This window comes from Panthera uncia, assembly GCF_023721935.1.
Source record: "Panthera uncia isolate 11264 chromosome B3 unlocalized genomic scaffold, Puncia_PCG_1.0 HiC_scaffold_1, whole genome shotgun sequence".
Taxonomy (NCBI): Eukaryota; Metazoa; Chordata; class Mammalia; order Carnivora; family Felidae; genus Panthera; species Panthera uncia.
In genome coordinates this window covers 64,131,266-64,157,597 of record NW_026057582.1, presented here as the reverse complement: position 1 = coordinate 64,157,597, position 26,332 = coordinate 64,131,266, and the positions used below count along the sequence as shown (strand labels likewise).

Below are 26,332 nucleotides of genomic sequence, written 5' to 3'. Positions count from 1 at the left end.
GTTGAAACTTTATGAAAAATTTTATTTAATTCTAACATCTTGCTTAATTTGTATGAAATTCCATTTTAGGGAACAAGTTTTGGGGAATAATGTAATAGAAAGCAGGTTGTTTTGAAAGTTGTGAGGGAGTTGTTAAGGCAACTAGTTGCTTTAGTTATCAGCAAACGTACCTCCAGTCACAGAAGGCAGGAAAATTGAGGGAGGGGAAAGGACTAGTTGTTTCTTTAAACTTCTAGGAAGGAATAGAGACAAAACGCACATTTGGTCAGTAGGGGCTTAGTTTAAAGCTTGTGAAACGTTAAATTTTGTATGTAATTATTTTAATTATTAGATTTCTCTTAAATTTTGAAGTCTGGTTGCATTTATAATGGTAAATCATAAGCAGTGTTTAATGGTGGTTTCAAACCTAAAATACATGTAACATTAATATCCATAGTGCTTTGTTACGAACATCTGTAGTATGTATATAATTTAATATGTAATTCCTGATTAAGTTTTGTCCTTTTTCTCTTCTTTCTAGGAAGATGATCATTATGATCTTGAAGACCTTTCTGCATAGAAATGAGGGAAGTACAAAGAACCAAATATAGTTCTGAACTTTCAGATCTGTATTTTGAGATGATTTTATTTTCAGAATGAGAAGTATATCTGGTTATCTTTATGAATGTAGAGACATGAGAAGAGAGTTATGATGGCAAAAAACAAAGAGCCTCGCCCCCCATCCTATACGATCAGTGTAGTTGGACTCTCTGGGACTGAAAAAGACAAAGGTAACTGTGGAGTTGGAAAGTCTTGTTTGTGCAATAGATTTGTACGCTCAAAAGCAGATGAATATTACCCAGAGCATACTTCTGTGCTTAGCACCATTGACTTTGGAGGACGAGTAGTAAACAATGATCACTTTTTGTACTGGGGTGACATAACACAAAATGGTGAAGATGGAGTAGAATGCAAAATTCATGTCATTGAACAAACAGAGTTCATTGATGACCAGACTTTCTTGCCTCATCGGAGTACGAATTTGCAACCATATATAAAACGTGCAGCTGCCTCTAAATTGCAGTCAGCAGAAAAACTAATGTACATTTGCACTGATCAGCTGGGCTTGGAACAAGACTTTGAACAGAAGCAAATGCCTGAAGGGAAGCTCAATGTAGATGGGTTTTTACTGTGCATTGATGTGAGTCAGGGATGCAATAGGAAGTTTGATGATCAACTTAAATTTGTGAATAATCTTTTTGTCCAACTATCAAAATCAAAAAAGCCTGTAATAATAGCAGCAACTAAATGTGATGAGTGCGTGGATCATTATCTTAGAGAAGTTCAGGCATTTGCTTCAAACAAAAAGAACCTTCTTGTAGTGGAAACATCAGCACGATTTAATGTCAACATCGAGACATGTTTCACTGCACTGGTACAAATGTTGGATAAAACTCGTGGCAAACCTAAAATTATTCCCTATCTGGATGCTTACAAAACACAGCGACAACTTGTTGTCACAGCAACAGATAAGTTTGAAAAACTTGTGCAGACTGTGAGAGATTATCATGCAACTTGGAAAACTGTTAGTAATAAATTAAAAAATCATCCTGATTATGAAGAATACATCAACTTAGAGGGAACAAGAAAGGCCAGAAATACATTCTCAAAACATATAGAACAACTTAAACAAGAACACATAAGAAAAAGGAGAGAAGAATATATAAATACTTTACCAAGAGCTTTTAATACTCTTTTGCCAAACTTAGAAGAGATTGAACATTTGAATTGGTCAGAAGCTTTGAAGTTATTGGAAAAGAGAGCAGACTTTCAGTTATGTTTTGTGGTGCTAGAAAAAACACCTTGGGATGAAACTGACCATATAGACAAAATTAATGATAGACGAATCCCATTTGACCTCCTGAGCACTTTAGAAGCTGAGAAAGTCTATCAGAACCATGTACAACATCTAATATCAGAGAAAAGAAGGGTAGAAATGAAGGAAAAATTCAAAAAGACTTTGGAAAAAATTCAGTTCATTTCACCTGGGCAGCCATGGGAAGAAGTTATGTGCTTTGTTATGGAGGATGAAGCCTTCAAGTACATCACAGAGGCTGATAGCAAAGAGGTGTATGGTAGGCATCAGCGAGAAATAGTTGAAAAAGCCAAAGAAGAGTTTCAGGAAATGCTTTTTGAGCACTCTGAACTTTTTTATGATTTAGATCTTAATGCGACACCTAGTTCAGATAAAATGAGTGAAATTCATACAGTTTTGAGTGAAGAACCTAGATATAAAGCTTTACAGAAACTTGCACCTGATAGGGAATCTCTTCTACTTAAGCACATAGGGTTTGTTTATCACCCCACTAAAGAAACCTGTCTTAGTGGCCAAAATTGTACAGACATTAAAGTAGAGCAATTACTTGCCAGTAGTCTTTTGCAGTTGGATCATGGCCGCTTACGGTTGTATCATGATAGTACCAATATAGATAAAGTTAACCTTTTCATTTTAGGGAAGGATGGCCTTGCCCAAGAACTAACAAATGAGATAAGAACACAATCCACTGATGATGAGTATGCCTTAGATGGAAAAATTTATGAACTTGATCTTCGGCCAGTTGATGCCAAGTCGCCTTACTTCTTAAGTCAATTGTGGACTGCTGCCTTTAAACCACATGGGTGCTTCTGTGTATTTAATTCCATTGAGTCACTGAATTTTATTGGGGAATTTATTGGAAAAATAAGAACTGAAGCTTCTCAGATCAGAAAAGATAAATACATGGCAAATCTTCCATTTACATTAATTCTGGCTAATCAGAGAGATTCCATGAGTAAGAATCTACCAATTCTCAGGCACCAAGGGCAACAGTTGGCAAACAAGTTACAATGTCCTTTTGTAGATGTACCTCCTGGTACATATCCTCGTAAATTTAATGAAACCCAAATAAAGCAAGCTCTAAGAGGAGTATTAGAATCAGTTAAGCATAATTTAGATGTGGTGAGCCCAGTTCCCACCAGTAAGGATGTATCAGAAGCTGACTTGAGAATTGTCATGTGTGCCATGTGTGGTGATCCCTTTAGTGTGGATCTTATTCTTTCACCCTTCCTTGATTCTCATTCTTGTAGTGCTGCTCAAGCTGGACAGAATAATTCCCTAATGCTTGATAAAATCATTGGTGAAAAAAGGAGGCGAATACAGATCACAATATTATCATACCATTCTTCAATTGGGGTAAGGAAAGATGAACTAGTTCATGGGTATATATTAGTTTATTCTGCCAAACGGAAAGCATCAATGGGAATGCTTCGAGCATTTCTATCAGAAGTTCAAGACACCATTCCTGTACAGCTGGTGGCAGTTACTGACAGCCAAGCAGATTTTTTTGAAAATGAGGCTATCAAGGAGTTAATGACTGAAGGAGAACACATTGCAACCGAGATCACTGCTAAGTTTACAGCACTGTATTCTTTATCTCAATATCATCGACAAACTGAGGTCTTTACACTGTTTTTCAGTGATGTTCTAGAGAAAAAAAATATGATAGAAAATTCCTATTTATCTGATAATACAAGGGAATCAACCCATCAAAGTGAGGATGTTTTTCTACCATCTCCCAGAGACTGTTTCCCCTATAACAACTACCCTGATTCAGATGATGATACAGAAGCACCACCTCCTTATAGTCCGATTGGGGATGATGTACAGTTGCTTCCAACACCTAGTGACCGTTCCAGATACAGATTAGATTTAGAAGGAAATGAATATCCTATTCATAGCACCCCAAACTGTCATGACCATGAACGCAACCATAAAGTGCCTCCACCTATTAAACCTAAACCAGTTGTACCTAAGACAAATGTGAAAAAACTGGATCCAAACCTCTTAAAAACAATTGAAGCTGGTATTGGTAAAAATCCAAGAAAACAGACTTCCCGGGTACCTTTGGCACATCCTGAAGATATGGATCCTTCAGATAACTATGCGGAACCCATTGACACAATTTTCAAACAGAAGGGCTATTCTGATGAGATATATGTTGTCCCAGATGATAGTCAGACTCGCATTATTAAAATTCGAAACTCATTTGTAAATAACACCCAAGGAGATGAAGAAAATGGATTTTCTGATAGAACCTCAAAAAGTCATGGGGAAAGGAGGCCTTCAAAATACAAATATAAATCTAAAACCCTGTTTAGTAAAGCCAAGTCGTACTATAGAAGAACACATTCAGATGCAAGTGATGATGAGGCTTTCACCACTTCTAAAACAAAAAGAAAAGGAAGACATCGTGGAAGTGAAGAAGATCCACTTCTTTCTCCTGTTGAAACTTGGAAAGGTGGTATTGATAATCCTGCAATCACTTCAGACCAGGAATTAGATGATAAGAAAATGAAGAAGAAAACCCACAAAGTAAAAGAAGATAAAAAGGTAAGTTTAACTTATAAAACTTTACTGAACAGTAATAATGTTTATGAAGATGTTTGTTTTGCCTTTTAAAATACGTATTTTTTAAGGTAACGAATATTATTGAGAACTTAGGCTGCATTAGGTCGTTCGGTAAATAATTAGCTCTTTTTAATGTTTTTAGTATTTTGTGAGGGTGAATTATTTTCATTACTTTTTAAATTGCATTTTTTACTTGTGTCTTTAGAAGTTTGAATTCTTCAGTGTTATTATTCTAGGTGAATATGCTTATTTTCCTTTTAGAAACGGAGATATAAAGTGATTTTGCTCTTTTTTTTGTTTTTACGTATCCCACTTATCTTTTTGCCTTCTTGACCTAGCAGTTTTGCAAAATTAATTTGACCTACCAGTATCAAAGATACTAAAATATAATTAATAATTTGTAATATTGGAAATTATTCGCAATTTTGGAATTTACAGTTCCAGGAAGCTTCTTTGTGGATGGTGGTGTCCTGCCTAAAGACATGCAGAAAGGTTTCTGAAGTTTGAATTGTAACGTTCTGACCAAATAGCAATACCGTATCCATTTTCAGTAGATATTAATTTACCTGATGGTATTAAGCATTAAAAGCTTAAATATGTATGCTATTAAAGTTATAATTAATAATTTTAATTAGATCTTTATCACAGTGGTACCTTAGCACCTTTACTTCCAGTACTCTTTGACTCTTGAGTGTGCATAAACTTTCTTCAGATTTTTTATGGTTTTAAGGTAGTCTTTCAGCAGGCTTTCATTGTCCATGTTGATAATTTTTTCATCAGTTATGTATGTCCATCATCTTAGTACATATTTACTGCAGGTACTCACAACACATGCTACTAGCTAACGATCTTTCATACTCAGCTATTAATCACTAGTTTTTACTATACATTTTATCACCACCAAAAGACTTCAGCATTTTTTCTTATGTTATTAAAACTACTTAATGCATATTAACAAAAATAAAGCATTTACAGCCTTTCCATTTTAAATTGCTTTTGTGTATATGTGTGTTATTTTTCTATTTTTGATCATAAGTTTACTTAGTTGTTTTGGTAACTTTTTTTTTAATTTTTTTTTTTTAATGTTTATTTTTAAGACAGAGAGAGACAGAGCGTGAACGGGGGAGGGTTAGAGAGAGAGGGAGACACAGAATCTGTACAGGCCCTGGGGCTCTGAGCTGTAAGCACAGAGCCTGACACGGGGCTCGAACTCACAGACTGAGATCATGACCCGAGCTGAAGTCGGACGCTCAACCGACCGAGCCACCCAGGTGCCCCGGTAACTTTTTATTATAATTTCAACTTGGAGAATAGTTGCAGGAAGGATAAAAGCTTTTGTATATTCTTTACTGAGATTTACCCTCAGGAAGCATTTTGTCCTGCTTCCTTGATCTATTTGGTGTGTGTGTGTATTGAGGTTTATTGTTTTGAGCCCTTTGAGATTAAATTGGAGATGTTGGACTCTTTCTACCATTAAATACTTCATTTTGTGAGAACAAGAACATTCTCTTAAATAGTAACAGTACAGATACCAAAATGAGGAAATTTGATGATGGTGCAGTACTATTATTTAACATACAATCTATGAGCAAACACTTAGGTTTTCAACATCTATCTCAATAGTTTTCTTTATATTTCCCCATTATTCCTAATTTTTATTTAGTTGCAGTAGTAGTGTATATGTGCTTTTTTATTTTTTTCACTTAGTTGTATTTTTCCATATTGCTCCATAGTATTTCAGTTAATACCTTTACTTATTACATTGTTTTCCATTTAACAAATTGTTTTAAAACTGGGTGGCTAGGCTTCTAGGTTTTTAATTTTGCTATCATTTTTTATTGCAGGGGCCAATTTGCATGAAAGATTGTTCTTTTTCGATTATTTTCTTTTTTAAATGTTTTATTTTTGAGAGAGAGAGCATGCAAGTGAGCATGGGGAGGGGCAGAGAGAGAAGGAGACCTAGAATCTGAAGCAGGCTCCAGGTTCTGAGCTGTCAGCACAGAGCCTGATGTGGGGCCCAAGCCCACGAACTGTGAGATCATAACCTGAGCTGAAGTTAGACATTTAACCTACTGAGCCACCCAGGCACCCCTAGGTCATTTCTTTAGGGTAAAAATGTTCAACAATTGAATTCCAAAGACTTAAATGACTCGATATTTATTATTACTATAGTTATTTTAGTGTTAATTTCTTAACTATGAGCATTGTGAGGAAGGAATATACCAAAATTGTATTTATGTTCTGAAATTTTAGCACATTACCTGATTTCAGTTAGTTTAGTAATAATATTCCTTGAATTAAATGTTTCTCATACATGATTTGTCTTACGTAGTCACTTAATTATACACATGGTCCTTGACTTAGGATGGTTCCAACTAAGATTTTTCAGCTTTATGATAGTGCAAAAGCAGTAGCACATTCAATAGAAACCATACTTAGAATTTTGAATTTTGGTCTTTTCCTGGGCTGGTGAGATGTAGTACGATATTCTTGTGATGCTGGGCAATGGTAGCAAGCTGCAGCTCCATTCAGCCATGCAGTCATGAGGGGTAAACAACCATTCTTTGCCCACAAAATCATTCTGTTTTTCACTTTCAGTGCAGTATTCAGTACATTTCAGAATATTCATCACTTACTAATAGCATAGTCTTTGTGTTATGTGATTTTGCCCAACTGTAGACTAATGTGTTTTGAGAGCATTTGAGGTAGGATAGGCTAAGCTATGATGTTCGACGTGTGAAGTATATTAAGTGGTTTTTTGATTTAATGATATGTATTTTCAACTTACAATGGGTTGAGCAGGATATAACCCCATCCTAAGTTCAGGAAGTTCAGGAAGATAAGAATTTTACTGAATCTAATATCCAATGTTAATTGATATTATAATTAATATAGGATTTTATTGTTTCTTTTTTAAAGATACATAAAGTAATGGTGGTATTTACATTCACCACATCTTAAAATCACTAAATACAGTAATTTGTCTTTAATTTTTGTTATTATTCCACAGAGAAACATGGGCCTAGGTTCTCTTCTTCTTCACTTGCAATGGTTCATAAATTTGCTTCTACTCAGCCTTTTGTATAATGTACCTCTTTTCATTTGGTGTCATTCTTGTCCTCACTTCTATTGAAGTGGTGCATTGGCTTTGGGTCGTATTTATAATCTGCTTTCAGTTGACTTAACTCACGGTAGTTTGCGCTATTTTAATCTTTAGAGCTATTTTAGAATTTCCTTGTACTTTCATATAACATTGCTTTAGTTTTTAGATTCATGTATTAGGGTATTTGAACTCTAAGAAAATTGAAGAAATTCTATTTTAGAAGTTTTTAGGTCTGTAAATAATTTTTAATTTTTTAATTTATCACTTAAATGTTTAGTTTCTATACCTGTGATCTTAAAAAGATAAACATAGTTTACAGTGAAATTTTACAGAGACAGTGTTGGACCACAGCTATATTTTATGGATTTGTGTGTATATATGCACAGTATATGTCTTAGCTCACTCCAAAGCTAACTTTATATAAGTTATCCATAATATTTTTTTTTTTCCCAAGCAAGGCTGGAGCACTTTAGTGCAACTTAATTTTCCTAAAAATTATTTTCATTGTGTAAGCTGGACTTGAGTAATTGTCGTCTCATGTTTCAGTTCAGTAAGCATTAGCTAATAACCTGCTAAACACTTAAATTCTGTACAGAAAGTTGTTGAAGGATATAAAAAAAAGAACACACATCCCCTTAAAGAGTTTAAATGGTAGTTAGAGAGACCATACCTTGTGCTTGGGGCAGTGTTAAGAAAGTACTACTAGAACAATTTAAGGAAGCGTAGTTAAGGGCACATGGTTTGTTGGAGCCAGACTTCTGGGATTTGAATCCAGGCTCTGTCATTTACTAGCTGTGTAAGTGTATAATCATTCTCCACTTCCAACTAGGAAAATGGAGATAAACATACTTCTTGGGACTACTATGAAAAATCAGTTCATATTTATTTATAGCAGTGCCTGACGCATTAGTAAATTTGTTAAATAAAGTATGTACACTATTTTTTGATAGTATCACTTAAATATAAATATTAAAGGAATACAGGCCGAGCTATTACCCTAGAGTTTATAGTTAATTTCACAAAGCTTCATGAAGAAAAAGGTACGTCACCAGTTTGGGGTATTTTGGTTGGCTTTAAAGAAGGAGAAAAGATTTTAGGTGGGGAAAATCATGTTTACAGAGGCATAAAATTGTTACTAAGTAAGGTGAGAGATGATAGGAAACTGCCCTTATTTTGGGGATATTGTGAAATAGCACTGCATTTATAAAAATCTGCTAAGTTGAAGAGCTAGTTTAAATCCAAAAGCAGTTAGTTAAGCAAGGCCTGAGGAGTAAGGAAAGTTGTGTTGGATTTCAGGTTGCAGGTAGGGAAGTGATTGGCCTCACATAGTCTAGGTGGGAAGCTGATGTATATACTCCGTTTATTTTTACTTATTTTTTTAAGTAATCTGTATACCCAAAGTGGAGCTCGAACTTAGAACCCCAGGATCAGGAGTCACATCATCTACCGACTGAGCTTCCTTACATATTCATTTTTTAAGTTAGAGAGCTACAGAAACCAAATGAGAAGTCAATAAAGCTAAAAGTTGACTCTTTAAGAAGACTAGAAAAGTAGACAAATGTCCTTCAAGATTAATCAGAAAAAAAGAGAAGGCATAATTAAATACTGACAATGAAAAAGGGAACATAATCACAGATAGATTAAAAAATAATAGAACATTGGGGCACCTGGGTAGCTCAGTTGATTAAGTGTCTGACTTCAGCTCAGGTCATCATCTCACAGTTCATGAGTTTGAGCCCTGCGTCACGCTCTGTGCGAACAGCTCAGAGCCTGGAACCTGCTTCAGATTCTGTGGCTCCTTCTCTCTGCCCCTTTACTGCTCATGCTCTGTTTCTCTGTCTCTTTCAAAAGTAAACATTAAAAAAAATACTTAAAAAAAAAAATAGAATACTATCAACAGTTTTATGTCAGCATATTTGAAAGTTTAAACAAAATTAACACAAACTCAGAAAAATACAGACAAGAAAGCTTTGAATAATCCCATAACTATTTTTGTTGTTGTTGTTTTTAAGAGAAGGAGAGTGAACGCAATGGGGGGGGGGGGGGGGAGAGAATCTTAAGCAGGCACCACATCCAGTGCAAACATGATGTAGGGCTCAATCTCACGACTCTGAGATCATGACCTGAGCCAAAGTCAAGAGTCAGACACATAACCAACTGAGCCACCCAGGCACCCCAGTCCCATAAGTTGTGGAGTAATAGTTTTATCTTGCACAAAAATACCAGGCTCAGATCATTTTATAGGAGACTTTTCAAGGAATGGATGATTTCAGTGTTCTTCAAACTATTCCAGAAAACAGAAAGCAGGAGAATACGTTCTTTAATTCATTTTCTTGAAGTCATCTAGTCTTAATTTCAGAATCAGGCAAGGATGGTATAAGAAAGGAAAATTATAGTCCTGTTTTGCTTAGGGGAGTGTACATGCAAAAATCCTAAATGAAATACAGGTCCGCAGGCCCTTGACTGCAGTTTTGAAATGCAACAACTTCTGAAAACCAAGTTTTTTGTTTTTGTTATTTTTTTTCAAACTTTGCGACACAATCTGATTTGACCTGCTCTTGGTTGCAGAATCTTATTTGAGGCTATTTTTAATCATTGCTTATCTTATTTAGAGTAAATATCCATACAGTTCACTGCAGAACCGACCCACACTTTAATGGGGTTACATAATTGACAGTTTTTGTACTGTACATTATGGCTAATGACTAAAAACTTCCAAATGCTAAAACATATTTTCCTCAAGGGTTTTAGATAAGGGATTTTGGACATATAATAGCAAAAAACATGCAGCAACAGTGTATGGAAGGCATTTTATTAAATTTAATAAATTCATAGAAAACTATATTATGAATAGATAAGAACCTTAACTTGGAAAAAAGGTTTCTACAAATAAACAATTGAAATCTGCAATAAATATCCTGCAACAAATGCCCTAAATGGGGAAATGGACTCTCTTTTCAACCAGGAACAAGATAATGTGCACACTGTCACCACTTTATTCAGTATTATGTGGAGGTGCTAGTCAAAGCAATAAAATAAAAAAAATTAAATGCATGAATATTAGAATGGAGGAAGCAAAATTGTCATTATTGGCTGATGTGATTGTCTATGTAAAAGCCATAAAGGATCTACAAATAAATTAATGGTAGTAGAGGAGTTAACAGAAATAGTTTGAGTAATATCAGTTACCAAAAGTCAATTGCTTCTCTATATATTGGCAATAAATAGTAAAGATAATTGGAGAAGATACTAGTTACAGAAGCATGGTAGATTATCCAGTGCCTGGGAGTAATTATAACATGTGCACACCACTATGTGGAAAGGTATTGAAAAACAGTGAAAAAGATCTAAATAAATGGGGAACTCTAGTGCTTTCCTATCCATGAATATAGCATATTATGAAGAAGTCATTGCTTTTCAGACTAATCTCTGGATTCAGTGTTTCATTCAGAGTGTCAGGGTTTTTCAGGTTACTTCACACAGTGTTTTTAACCCATGTATGGAAGAGTAAAGAGCCTAGAATAGGACACTTTTTTTAAAAAAAGTTTATTTATTTTTGAGAGATAGCAAGAGAGGGGCGGAAGGAGGGAGGGAGAGAGAGAGAGTGAGAAACCCAAGCAGGTTCTGCTTTAAGCAGAATTGCGATATCATTACCTGAGCCGAAATGAAGAGTCAGATGCTTAACTGAGCCACCCAGGTGCTCCTAGAATAGGCCACTTAAGAAGAAAGGCAGAGGTGGAGTGGTGGTGATGGGTGTATGTGCTTATTTTATCAGATAATGTAAAAGTTTAGCATGTAAGACTGGTATTGGCACAGAGATAGGCATATTGACCAGTAGAATAGAAAAGTGCACCTCAAAACATCTAGTCTTCTGTCTTGGAACTGTTATTCCAGTATGGTAGCCAATGGGGCTATTGAAATGTGGCTTATCTGAATTGAGATGTGCTAGTATAGAGGGTGAGGAAAGGCCTCCCTGAGAAGTGTCATTTTAAGTCAGATATGATGGGTTAATAGGACTTAACTAGTGGAATGGTTGGATGGTTGGAAGACTATTTAATGCTGAATGAATAGAGTGTTCATGTTGTGAGAGGGAATGTGGTATGTTCTTTAAAGAGGTCACTGTAAGTGGTCATTAATCTAAGGAAGGTACTGGCATACTTTCCATAGAGTCAGGTAGTATTTTAGGCTTTGCAGGTAATGTAGCCTCTGTTATAACTGTTCAGATCTGCTGTTGAAGTATAAACACAGGCAGCAGGCTGAATTGCTGACCCTTATTTCTGTGGGAAAGGGTAGTACAAGGAGAGACTCGCGAGTTGGGGCTAGACTTGGACCTATTTAGCATTGTTAGACATTTCTGTTATTTAGCTTTGGAGTGATACATTAGACAGTGGATGGATTTGAAATCACTTGATTTCCATGTGGTGAATGGGTTGAGCCACGGAAGACCAATTAGCATATTACAGTAGTCTAAATAAATCATGATGAAAGCTTTTGAGTAGTTGTAGTGGGAAGGGAGAATGATGGCAGTGGAGGGAATGAGATGGATTTAAGAGTACCTAAAATCTCTAAGATTTGATGGTGTATTGTTTGGGGAGAAAGAGTGAGAATGGTAAATGAGATAGGAAAGATACCTTCTTGGTTTCTGGCTTATGCAGCTTTAACAGTGTTGATGCTGTTTATGATGTAGAACATTAGAGATTTACCAGGTTTAGAGTTGGGGAGTGGAAATTATAACTTTGGTTTTAGAGTTCAAGTGGAGATGTTAATTTGGCAGTTAGATGTTCTCACAGGAGAGGTCTGAGTTGGAGATACATATTTAGGACACATTGAAGTAGAGATGGCAGATGAAATTAACCTTGGGGAGTACAGAGGAGTGCCTGCCAGAGCCTTGAGTAACTGCCAGTGTTGAATGACTAGTCTTTTGTTCCATTATGGTGGATTAGTTTCTATATTCATTTTTAAATTAAATACTCTTATGAATTCTGAACCCAAGTTTATACATTTCTTTGTGTTTTTTTTCCCTCTAAGAGGAGAGGTCATTCTGTTTACCTTTGTTCTTTGATTCCAAGATGGGAGCTGTAGTCTTAAAAACCTTTTTTCAGATTCCTTAATACCTAAAAAGTTACGACTTTTGGGTATTAGTGGCATCTAAGGAAGATCTGTTTCTCTTAAAGTGGGCTTGTCATTCCTGCCAGTCAAAGAAGGCTTTATGTTTGATCGTCCTTTATTCTCTACTCCAAAATGAGTTTAGTGTTAGTTATGAAATCAAAACCTTTTAAGACATTTCTTGATTGCAGCCATCAGAATTACTTTGTTTATATCATACACATAAATATTTCTACATAGATGAAATCTCAAAAAACAATACTGTATACATTATTTTGATTTTCTAGTCCATTACAGTGAAATAAAGAGGTGCTGGTTGTGACCTACTGAATTGATTTCATAACTTACAGGTGTTTGAAAAAGTGCTTTAAGACCATGAACTGAATGAGAAATTTGAGTTGCATTGGTAAAATTGCCAGTTTTTAATACACTTATTCAATGAAATGAGGTATACCTGTGATCAAGCCAGTTTGGTTTTTCTTCAGTATCTATTTCTGTTACGCTAGCTTGACTCAGATCGGAAATAGTAAATTATTTGTTGAATTTTATGGTGCATTAGAGTGAGTTGGTATTTCAGCTTCTTTTAATACTGTTTTTCTGTCTTGTTTCCAGGTCCTGAGTCTTTTCATCCTCTTATTTATATCAGTGACTACCAATTCCTCTTTTATTCTCAGATGTTGCTTCTAGTCTATATTCTTCTCGATGTATTTTACTGCTTCTTTCTTACTAAACCTGATTCTGAGATAATGCCTTAGAAGATTCTGCTGCTTTAGCCCTTGTAATACGGTTTGAGGAAGGATACCAAAATAGGCATGTTACCTTTAAAAAAAAATGAAAGGGGTAGATGCCTATGTATGTAATGAGTCACAAAATGTTAATTTAATATTAATAAATAGTGAATTGATACCTGCTATTAATACTTTAGATTCTTTTGAATGTAATGAATCTTAGGTTTAGTTTTTACTTCTGACTTGTAGAATCTGTCTTTGTTAAATAAAGTACTTTTAAATATACTGTTAATCAAACAGTGGTGGCCAGAATTTTTTTTTTTTTTGATTTATAAATTGTTCATTCCAGATATAAGAATGAGATATATATCTGCATTGAACTGTTTTGTCTGTATCAAAATGCATAAGTTACAGGGTAAGTTTGCCTTTCACTTCTAGTGTGTATCCCTTAACTTGTTGAAAGTTAATTTGATGGACTATCAGTGTTCACATCTGGGAAAAACTGAAATTCTTTAAAGAATTTTAATCAAGGCTAAATAAAAATTGGATGCTAAAAAGCTTACTGTAGAAAGAGCAATACTTTTAGATCAGATACAGATAGAGTAGGCTTAGACTTTGTTTAATGAGCAAGGTCATTTAACGGAGCCTTGAACTGCTTGGAAGTTTCAGGTTTTCTATTTTATATTTTGGGAGAGTACCTTAGTTTTCTTGTTGGCAGAGTACCCATTATATTGATTATTATCTTGCAGATATTCCTTAGGGGAGAGAGAGTGTGGGTCACTCTTGTAAAGGTGATATATTCAGAAGAAAGGGAAAGCTGCTTTCCCAGACTCTCCTCAGTCAGCATCTTTTCTAGACTATGTATCTTGATTTGGGACTGTACCCATTTGTAGCCAGGGAACTCTGGCCAGGAGAATAGAGTTTATGGTACTAAATATAGGCCTGAGCCTTTATCCCTAGAACTTTGGGTGGAGTTGCCTTTCCCCCAAATTGGGTAATTTGTTAAGGGATGAAAACCATAATATCTGTTACAAGGAAGATTTATATCTTGTTTATAATAAATTTTTATGGCCTGATACAGTATGTTGACTGTTGTCAGTTGAAGTCAGTATGAGTATGTGGCTTTGTTTTTGTAGTGGTGAAAAAGAACCCTTTATGTGTGTGTGCTTTTTTTTTTTTTTAAGTAATTACCATTTAGTTTTGACTTAAGGAAACTGTCAATTTATTCAATGAGCATCTTATTGAATGCCCACTATGCTTGAGCGCTGTTTGAGGTTAAGGGTACAGGAATGAATTGGTGTGTGGGCTCTGCTGTCAAGGAATTCAGTCTAGTAAAATTTGTTGTTGAAAATTAAACATTTTATACTTAATTGAGATTTAGCAGAACTTATGGTTCTTTAATATTTCCATTCTCATTTGGAAAGCATTTGGTGAGGTGTTCTTTAGTAACCATTTCAATTGCTTTCTTACTGGCTGTTGGCTAAATTGGTCTATGCCTGATTATTTACATGAAGTTCCTAAAATTTCTCATAAAGTGGGTGACGTTTCTGGTGCCAGATACATCAATTTATGACATTACATAGGTGTGGATATATTATGTGAGTATTTCTGTTTGTGTTTTACAATTTGCTATTTATTTGTTCTGTGCTGTCCATTTGACCATGATTTTTAACTTTTCAAATTCATATTGAAAAATAAGTACATGTGTGAGGTTTTTTTTGTTTTTTTTTTAATGTTTATTTTTGAGAGACCGCATAAGTGAGGGAGGGGCAGAGAGACAGAGGGAGACACAAAATCTGAAGTAGGCTCCAGGGTCTGAGCTGTCCGTACAGAGCCTATTGCAGGGCTTGAACCCACAAATTGTGTGATCATAACCCGAGCTGAAGTTGGGATGCTTAACTGATTGAGCCATCCAGGGTCAGCCCCTATATGGGTCAGTTTTTAAAGTATATTTATTTTACTCATGTGTTCTAATAAGGCTTAATTTAAATACTTGTATCATTGGTGTGTTTTTTTTTTTTTTTACTAACTTAGAAGCAAATGGAGCGGCACCTGGATTGCTCATTTGGTTAAGTGTCGAACTCTTGATTTTGGTTCAGGTCATGATCTCCCAGTTTGTGAGATTGAGTCCCCAAGCTCCACGTCAGACTTTGTGCTGTCAGCGTGGATCTTGCTTGTGATTTTGTCTCTCTCTTTCCCTCTGTCCCTCACATATGCTTACTTTTTCTCTCAAAAAATAAATAAATAAATTTAAGAAAATTAAAACATAAATTTCTCCAGTGTGGCATTCTTTTCAAACTTTTTTTCTTCGCTTTCATAACAGCATATTTTGAATGTTTAGCAAAAACTGGCATACCACAAATTCTGAAATTTTGTTTTTTAATTTTTTTTAATGTTTATTTTTGAGAGAGAGAGTGTGAGCAAAGGAGGGATAGAGAAAGAGGGGGGACGCAGAATCTGAAACAGGCTCCAGGCTCTGAGCCATCAGCACAGAGCCCAATGCGTGGTTCACACCAGCAAACTGCGAGATCATGACCTGAGCTGAAGTCAGACAGACACTTGTCTGACTGAGCCGCCCAGGCAGCCCAGTATTGAAATTATTCTTAATTCTACAGCACACTGATTGTAATTGTTAGAACATGTTAATATATCAAGGAGTCACTTAACTCTGTTAACATAGAAAATTAAAGCTTATAATTTTCTATCAGTGGTCAGTTGTTACTGTTCTAAGACTTACGGGTAATTTTACAGGGCTGTCACTTTTATGTACTCCAAAATTTGGTATACTACAAATTGTCCCACTTTAATCCTAGAAGAGTTATTTCTGTAATAGGTATAGTTTTATGATTTCTAACTGTAATGTTTTGTCATCTCAGCTGATGTTGTAAAGGAGTCCTCGAGTAAAAATGACTTAATTTATGAGTGTGAAAAGAAAAACCCCAAAAGACTGCTTTTTAAAAATAGTAATTTTTGATGTTTCCAATTTTTAAGGACAAAATATAAGTAACAAAAGTGATGTGAGTGTATCTAACTTTATCCATGTGGAAGGTAAACTTCAAACATTTTTTATAAAGTAATTGTTTTGAGCTTCAGGGGAATTGTTCTTAACCTTTGAAAATTTGAGGAAAAGTTTGGGTATTTGCCCTGGAAAAATGCACATGCACAAAATTTTAAGGGTTTCATATATTTTCTAAAGCTGTGGACTCTAGCTTAAGAACCTCTGTTGATAATGAGGAAGGAAGAAGACACACTGAAAATTTTATCTATTGATGATAGATTGACAATGATTGATGTCTGATTGACAAATATTGATGTCTGATTGACAATCGTTAGAGTAACAAAGTACCTAACAGATTAGTTGTGAAGCAAAAGAAAAATTATTGGTTTTAAAAGGAAGTGCTGGGGGGCTTCTGGGGGGCTCAGTCAGTAAGTGTCCAACTCTTGATTTCGGCTCTGTTCATGATCTTGTGGAGCCTGCTTGGGATTCTCTCTCCCTGTCTCTCTGCCTCTTCCCCGCTTGCTCTTGTGCTTTCTCTCTCAAAATAAATAAAAATTTAAAAATAATGGAGTGGTGGATGTAATAGAAAACATATTTTTATGTGAATACAGTTAATAATATGTATTTGAGGAAACTGGGAGGAAAGCCATCCATTATTCTTTTAAATAGCTAGATGTTTTGCTAGGACCCTCCCCAGATGATTCCATGTTTATTTTTTGGTTGCTGAAGTTGTTAATGGCATTAATAAAATAACTACCAGGTAGATAATTTATATTGAAATGCTTTATAGGAAGATGGCATCTTAGAGATGAATCATTGCTAGAAACCAGTTTGTCTGTTAGTATGTAACAAGAACCCAGAGCACATTTATTTATCCTCAGTTACTGTCTCTTCCTTCTTTTTGCTGAGTGGTAGCTTAAAGGGTGTGAAAGAGCCTTCACAATATCCCTGATTTCCAAAGTGTGTTTATACTCTCAGCTAGCACCTACAGCTTTTATAGACTTTTTGAAAAAGGATTGAAGAAGCCTTCGGGGAATCCTGGCTTCCATTTAAGGCTTTTCTTCTCTTTTTCTTTTTCCCTTTTCCCTTTCCCTTTTCCTTTTCCATGCCCAATGTGGGGCTTGAACTCATGACCTTGAGATCAAGAGCGGACACTTAACTGACTGAGCTGCCCTAAGGCTTCTTTCTTATACTGACGTAAGTGTGTGATATAATACTCCTCTCACCTAAAGTAATCACTTTGAAGTAGTTTTATCACTTTGTAGTTTTTTTCTTACTACACTGTAAACTTTTTGAGGAAAGTTCTGATTATCATTCATCTTTGTGTACCTTACAGTACTATTTCTCAATCTTGAGTTACCTATTGAGCTTTTTTAAAGTTAAAATTCTCACACTTCCCAGAAATCTGTCTGTAGCTATCTCCCAAACTTGAGTCCTTCATCCTTGTTTTTATTAGCCTAGCACGATTGTTCTCAACCAGGGTCAGTTTTGCCCTCCAGGGTACATCTGGCAGTGTCTGGAAACATTTTTGGCTGTCACAACTGGGGTAGGGAGTTGCTACTGGTAGCTATTGGGTTGAAGCCAGGGATTCTGCTAAACATCTTAATGTTTGTGGCACTCTCCCACAACAAAGAGTTATACAGCCCAAAATGTCAATAATACGGAAGTTGAGAAATCCTGTGTAGCAGAATGTGGTCTTTAAGGAAATTCCTGTGAGATTCTAGAAGTCAGTCATACAAGGCATGTTTGTACCTGCTCTTTATGAAAGGCAAAATTTCCTCATAGGTCATAGATTTTACTTCCCTCTCCTTAACATGATTGGATGAGAATATATTTTCAGCAAGAAGCTACTGTGGGCCAAAGCTACATGCAATTGCTATTTATCCTACTTAGCTGATCTTTATTCTGCTATAAAATACATTGCTTACATTTCATTGTCCTAGTCTTTAAAAAAATTTTTTAATGTTAATATATTTTTGAGAGAGATGGAGGGGCAGAGAGAGAGGAAGACACAGAATCCAAAGCAGGCCCCAGGCTCTGAGCTGTCAGCACAGAGCCCAACACAGGGCTCCAATCCACAAACCGTGAGATCATGACCTGAGCTGAAGTTGGGCCCTGAACTGACTGAGCTACCCAGGTGCCCCCATTGTCCCAGTCTTAAATTTGTCATAATTTCTTACTTGGGTTATTGCAGTGATCTTTTCTTTCTTCTTTTCTTTTCTTTCTTTCTTTTTCTTTTTTTCTTCCAAGAGAGCATGAGCTTGGGAGAGGGGCAGAGAGAGCGAGAATCCCAAAAGGCTCCATGTTTAGCACAGATCCCAATGTGGGGCTTGATCCCATGACCCTGGGATCATGACCTGAGCTGAAATCGAGTCGGTTGCTGAACCAAATGAGCCACTAATGATCTTTTTCAAAATAGCAATTTTAATATGAGATAATTATAGGTTGACATGCTCCTATAAAATAATGCCAAAAGATCTCATACACCCTTTGCCCAGTTTCCCACAAATGTAACATCTTGCAAAAATTGTAATACAATATCACAACCAGGGTATTGACATTAATATGATTCACAAATCTTAGTTTTCCCCGAGTTTACTTGTACTGTGTGTGTGTGTGTGTGTGTGTGTGTGTGTGTGTGTGTGTGTGTTTAGTTCTGTGCAGTTATTCACATGGGGTAGGTTTGTATATTGACTACTGCAAGGTGCAAAACAGTCTATCACCAACAGATCTCTTCTGTTGTCTTTTTATAGCTATGCCCTCCCCTCTCCTCAATCCCATCCATAACCCCTGGCAACCACTAATTTTTTTTACACTTTCTCATTTCTTAATTTTGCCAGTTCCAGAATATTATATATAAATAGGATCATACCATATGCAACTTTATGGGATTGACCTTTTTTTTTTTTTTTTAGCATGATTCCCTTGAGATTCAGTCAAGTTGTTGCCATAAATCTACAGTTTCTCCTTTTTTTTTCCTTTTTTAAAAATTTTCCTGAGTAATATTTCCACGGTGTGGATATACCACAGTTACTTAACCTGTTGATGGATATATGTTCTTTCTAGTTTTGGGCTATTATGAACAAAGTAGCTGTAAACTGTAAAATTTTATACAAATTTTGTACAAATTTTTATATAAATACAAGTTTTCATTTCTCTGGGATAATGCCCAAGAGTTTACACTGGGTCATTTGGTATTTTCATATTTAGTGTTAGGAGAAACTGCCAGCCTATTTGCCAGAGTGGGTGTACCATTTTAGATTCCCACTAGCAGTGTGTGATGGATCCAGTTTTTCCACAGCTTCATTAGCATAGGTGGTACAGTAACTTACGTTTCTATGTCTCCTGTTTACCTTTGCTTCACACTGTTGTTTTATGTTGCTTTCTGAGGAATAATACTGCAATAGAAGTGCCTAATCTGTCTCTCTGCAAAATATGTTTTGTGGCCTCTGTGTAAAGTTCATATTTCTTAGGGACATACCTGAACCCCTTTGCAGTGTGGTCCTTACCTTCCTTTCTATCTACATTATTTGTGCCGGCACATTCCAGGTGTACTGAAATAGGTGTTAAATAGATGCAAAACAGTAGCTGTCTTAGAGTTATTGTGACAGTTAAGATTATACATGTAATATTACCAAGTACATAGTGTATAGTTAGCAGTAAATAATTGGCAGTTTCTAGTGATTTCTGATTTCTTATGCTGACATATGGTAGGCACCCAAATGTTCAGATGAGAAAGTAAGTGACCTACAGACCAGATTCACTTCTACATTCCTGAAATATCCCTGAACTTCATCTCTTACTTTTTAAGTTCTGCCTTTTGAAGTCTGAATTTAAGCCTTGCATCCAATTATTTTGACACTTAGTCACATACTATTTTTGATGTGCTGTTAATTAAATGATAGGTAGTGAGATTTGTTTTCTTTATAGCATATTTCTTGAGAGCATTAACCTTACTTGCAACAATTTTTGTTTTGCACAATACCTAGCATGATGCTATGCACATGGTGCTCAGTTCTTATACACTATTGAAAGTACATCACCTTACATCCAAATGAATTCCTACAGAGTTGGCTATTTAATTCTTCTTGTAATTTTATGATGTGTAATAATTATTCTGTGCAAATCCTGATTTTATAGCTTATGTACATGCATATAGTGACTTTTATAAATAGATCTGCAGAATTAGGTATAATGAAACTTTGCATAAACTGGTAAGTACACCAACAAACAGTACTTTGTGTATTAACAAATCTTATATGGTAAAAGCTTTCTCTGGTTCCTGTTGTAATTTTGTGTGCTTCTGTCAGTGTTTACTGAGCATCTATTTATCATGTAGTATCACTGTATTTTGTCAGTACAGGTACCAAAAAAGGGAAAAATGGACAGTTTCTCCATAGTATTTTGGAAGTAATACCAACAGGGCTTCTTGTGCAATTGCTATGGAGAGTAAGGGAAAAGGGAAAAATCAAGATTGACTCCAAGATTTATGGTCTAAACCAGTGGATAGATTTACTGAGATAGTGAAGACTAGGGTGAAAGGTTTCAGACCAAAGGGAATCAAGATGTCTGTTTTGTGCTTTTTATGTTTTATGTTAAAATATCTAGGTCGAGATCCCAGTGAAATTATAAAGGTTACATGTATGAATCTGGTACTTAGAAGAAAAGTTGTCATTGTCAGGATGTAAAGAGATTTACAGCTAGGGATTAGATGAATTCACCTATGGGTACAGTATAGTCAGAGAAGAATGGGGAGCTCAGAACTGAGTTTGAGTAACTGAAATTACATAACTTAATATGTTATATTATATATATATATATATACATAATATATATATGTTATATATAGTTAATCTTACTCCATTTATATTTATTTTTGTAAGTTTCAGTTTGCTTTTTTTCTTGTTTCCTATTTTTATTCTACATTAGTAGGGAAAAAAAGGGTAAGAAAGAAAAATGAAGGAACTGTTAGCGTGCCACTTATTTTTGTCATTAAATATATATTGAACCTCTATTTTACTTTATTATCTTTTTTTACCTTTCCTAATAGTCTATCATAATATTTTGTCATGCATTAGCACAATTACATGATCTCTTATCTTTTCCCCTTATCTTTTAGAGTATGTTGAGGCTTTTGGTTCTGGCCTATTATCTAGTTATTTTTACATTTTGTAGCTTTAGCCACAGAATTGTAGGTAATGTTTGGTTATTATATAGCCACACCACTGTAACTTAGAATTAGTTCTGTGTGTTTAACTATATACAGTGTTCATTCTTTTTTCCATAACACAAATTCTTCACATATAAGTTCTTTATTATCAGTGCTATTCATCATGTGTTTTAAGATTTTTCAGGAGTTTGTGCTGTAATTTAAATACTAATTATTACATACTTGAGAACTTTAAAAAAGGTTATTGTTGGTTGTTACGCACATCTGATTTGGCATACTAGCTAAGTAAAGAATTCTTGACAATCTTTTTCCTGTTAACATTCCTATAGGTGAATCTTCTGACTTCTAGTTTTCCTGAGAACTTTAAAGCTAGCCTGATGTTTTCCCTGTACTGTTGGTTCTTGATTTCTTCTGTCTGGATGTTAAGATTCTTTGAAGCTTACTGAGTTGAATATGATATATCTGTAACTTGATGGTTCATTCCTATTTTTTTATCGTTGTTATTACATGATGAGATCATTTAATTTAATCTACATTGGTGTTCATTATTTCAGAAGAGATCTCAAATCCCTTTGTACTTTCTTTTTTACAGGCACTATACTAGATCTTTGGAGTATGTTGATGAACAGAGCAGATAAAAACCCCTGCCCTTGTTTGGAGCTGAAATTGTAGCAGGGGGGCACCAAAAGATATAATAATAATATAATAAAAATACATGAGTAAAATATGTAGTGTTGTGAGTAGAAACAGCAGTATAAGGTATTGGGAATACTGGGCAGGAGCTAGAAGACAGGCATTAAAATTACAGTTTTTAATACAGTGTAGGTAGAGGTAGGCCTCATTGAGATGGTAAAGGGAACAGCCAGTATAAGAGTCCTAGGTCAGGAGCATGCCTGATTTATTAAAACACCAAGTTAGCCATGTGGATGGAGGAAGGGAGTAAGTGATGAAGAAAGTAGAGGGAAATGAAGTCAGATTATAAGAGACCAAGTTCAAGGCATGCAGATTTGTATATGGCTTTATAGGCTGCTGTTTGTGTAGCCACTATCATTCTGGCTGCTTTGTTGAGAATGGTCTGAGAGGATGGTGATAGGACCAGGGGGAATGGATTGAAGCAGTTGATCTAGATGTGCGAAGTGACAGCTCTAAGAAATAGTTAGATTCTGTATCTAATACGTGTGCTTGACAGTTGGAAGTAGAGTATGAGAGAAAAAGAGGGATCAAGGCTAAGACCAAGATTTTTATAGCCTGAGCTACTGAAAGGTTGGAATTGTCAGTATCTGAGGGATAAGGCTGCATTTGGGGAACATTTTAAAGAAATCAGAAGTTTAGTTTTGTACATTTTTTTAATGTTTGTTTATTTTTGAGAGAGTGAGCATGCGCACATGGGAGAGGGGCAGAGAGAACAGGGTGCAGAGGATCCAAAGCAGGCTCCATGCTGACAGCAGAACTCCAAATTGGAGCTCAAACTCACAAACCATGAGATGGTCACCTGAGCCGAAGTCAGATGTTTAACTGACTGAGCCACCCTGGTGCTTCTAGTTGTGCACATATGAAGAATGATCTGTCTCTTTGAAATTCAAGTGAAGATGTCCAGTAGAATGTTTCAGATGAGTCCAGAGTTCAGGAGAAAGGGCTGAGCTGGAAGTATTTGGGTTATCAGCAATTGGATGACAGTATGAAGAGGGCTGGGACAGATGTTGAGAAAAAAAAGATGGTCAGGGACTGAGGCCTGGGATATTCACAGCATTACAAGGCTGGCTAAGAGGGATCAGCAGAGGAGACAATTAAGGGGAGAGTGAGTGAGGTCATACAGGTGGTGTTCTGAAAGTCCAGTGAAGAGAGTGACTGCTGAAAGGTCAAAGAAGGTGAGAGTTGGGAACTAACTGTTGCAAAACAAAACCTTGATAAGAACAGGTTTATGGAGTAATGAGGGTGATAGACTAATTTGAGTACATAAAAGAGGGAATGAAAGAGGAATTGGAGACCTCTAGTCTATATGACTTCTGCAGAGTTTGTAAGAGAAAATGGCATTATGGGGCAAATAGGAGAAGATGATTGAGACTTTTTAATGTGAAAGAAGGGGTGCCTTGGTAGCTCCTTCAGTTGGGCATCAACTTAGCTCAGGTCATTATGTCATAGTTCATGGGTTCAAGCCTCGCATGGGGCTCTGTGCTGACAGCTCAGAGCCTGGAGCTTGTTTTGAATTCTGTGACTTTCTCTCTGTCCCTCCCCTGCCCTCTCTCTTTCTCTCAAAAATAAATAAACATTAAAAAAAAAATAAAATACAGTGGAAGCAAGAGTAGTTTTTGGAGTGTGTCGTAGGAGTGATAGATACAGTAGATGAGGGATCTCTGATGATGTTTTTCACTTTATTCTGATATTTTCAATTGAATCTTCACTAAAGAGGTTTTCATTTCTTTAATTGGTTTTTTTTCTTCAGTTTCTTTACATTTTGCTTCCTCTTGTCTCATTTTCTTGATGTGTTTTTTTGTTTTTTTGTTTGTTTTCCTCCCAAGAATCCCATCTTAAGAGAGTAGAGAAGACCAGATATTCTTGTTTCCTGGGTTCATTCTTTGAAAGCCAAGTTAACTGCTTTTTGCTATTTTTTTTTCTTTGGTTGGTTGTTTACAAATGAAGCAGTTGAGGCATTATGTTTTTTAAGTGTTATTAATTACAGTAGTTATTTGACAGTGTTGCTTATTAGATGCCCTTCTTTGTTGTGTTGCTGATCTTCGTGAAGCGGGAGCACAGCTCCTGGAAGAAGCTATTTATATACCGTTTCCTGGTCCTGTTTTCTTATACTAATGATAGTTTTTAATATCTGCTGGACATTTAATTGATAACATTGTTTACATTATTTGTGAATGGGATATTTATTTTATTGCAGACATTCATTTGTAGCAGACATGACATGAGATTTGCCTAAGTGGCCAGAAAAAAAAGATGGTGGGCATTTGCATTTAAGCAGAAATGAGGATATGTGTGACTGTAGTATGAATTAAAAATTGGGTTATCGTAAATTAGATGTTTTCCTGCTGGCGTAATTATTTAATTAGGGCTGCCATTTCTGACAATGCTTCTTTAATAACTGTGGAAATAAATTAGCAAATAACCATGCTCCTCTTTTTTTTCCTTGCATTTCAGAGAATCTTGATGGCATTTTTTTATAGCAATTGTAATCATCTAACCTTAGTTTAACTTAAAACATTCGTTTTTGAATTGGTATAAATTTATCGCTATAGATCAGCAACTCTTAACCAAGGGGTGTATATCAGAATTATGTAAAGTTTTTCAAAATTCACGTTTTAAAAGAAATCCTTGAATTCTGACGATTAAGAACTATCTCTATTAGAAAAAAGGAATCGTGTATATTTTTATTTATCATAAAAGCTAACACAGGAATGTCTAATCCAAAACGTTTTCTGCATAGAATTTTCTTTTATATCCATGTCAGTTAGTAGGAAAATTAGTAAAATCACAGAACTTTTTACTCTTTTTTCCTCCTAATGTATATGAATTAAAACTTGAGCTGTCAGGGCAGTTCTGTGTTAGTCAATTATCCCTTTAGAGTTTGCCAGCAATTCCATGCTGTAAGACATTTAGCCTTTCATTACCTTAGAGTACTATCCCTGAATCTTGGTATAACTACAGAATTAAATAATTTGCCCTTGAAATTTTACAGACCTTGGGGATATTCCCTGAGCGTAAGCCACAGAATCAATCTACCTTACTTTGCTTCCTGTCTTCACCCTCCCAATTTCAGTCAAGTATTCAGTGCTTACTAGATGAAGTTTACACTTCATTTTTTCCTCCTTTGTTATGATTCCAAGGATAAGGGGTGGAATATTTTTAGAGTCATCTGAAAGTTTAGATTGATTCCTAAAGGGCAGTATTAAAAAGAGGATTTCTTAAGAATTGACTGGAACATTTAGGACCAACCAACTTACTTTTCTACAACTGTGTTCTTTAAGTGGCAAAGATGTATTAAGATCTTTGTATCACTTCATTCCTGTTGCTCATACCATAGGCTAGGCATTGCTGTTTTCATTAATCTACCTAAGTATAATCTTTTTCATTGTTGTATTAACTCTTTAAAGAAAATACATTCATCTTTGCCTCAGTTTTCAGTTTTCTAATCAAATTTTGCAGCTGATAGTTTGCAGGCTAGAAAGTGCCTAATGCTCCTGAGAAAGAGGACTCTGCCACTATCCTATCTCAGTTTTGAAATTAGAGTGTCTTCATTTCCACTTCCTTGCATAATGTTCTGCTTTGGTGGTGGTGGGAGTGGAAGGATTATTTAAGGAGTAAGGATCTACACTACTGGTGGGTTTAGGTCTTGACCCAGATCAAACACTCCAGTGCTTTCTTGGCAATATCCTAGATACCTAGTTATATTGTATATGATTTGTACACACCAGGTTTGTATATAATCCCTATCACCATTGTGATATAGTACATGTGGATTTAGACATTGGGTTTCGTGAGCTCTGGAAGTTTGCTAGGTGGAACAGCCTAAAATTGAAATGAAGAAAGGACTTAGTTAATTATTTAAGATAGCCAGAGACTTGGAAGAATACATTGGGGGATCCATCCAAAGGAGAGACTCCTGCAGGAGGAATGGGAAATTAAGATGAGGAGTATTGCTTTAGGGATAGAAAGCTCTCTCTCCCCTTTTCTGATAAGAAATGTTATGTTTTTATCCTATTTATAAGTCAGTAATGATACTTATGACAAATTTGAATAGATCTATGATTTATAACAGAAAATAAAAGTTCGTAGGTAAACTAAAAAGGGAACA

The 26,332-nt window shown here is 35.5% G+C and overlaps 1 protein-coding gene across 6 annotated transcripts in view; it reads left to right on the top strand.

Moving 5' to 3' along the window:
* Positions 1-26,332, top strand: part of ARHGAP5 (Rho GTPase activating protein 5) — a 77,746-nt gene that overhangs the window by 12,832 nt on the left and 38,582 nt on the right. For all 6 annotated transcript variants that reach the window (XM_049612922.1, XM_049612919.1, XM_049612923.1 and 3 more), the window contains exon 2: positions 521-4,408. In XM_049612922.1, coding sequence (XP_049468879.1) covers positions 689-4,408 — 3,720 coding nt within the window. In that variant the 5' untranslated portion in view covers positions 521-688. The remainder of the gene's footprint in view (positions 1-520; positions 4,409-26,332) is intronic.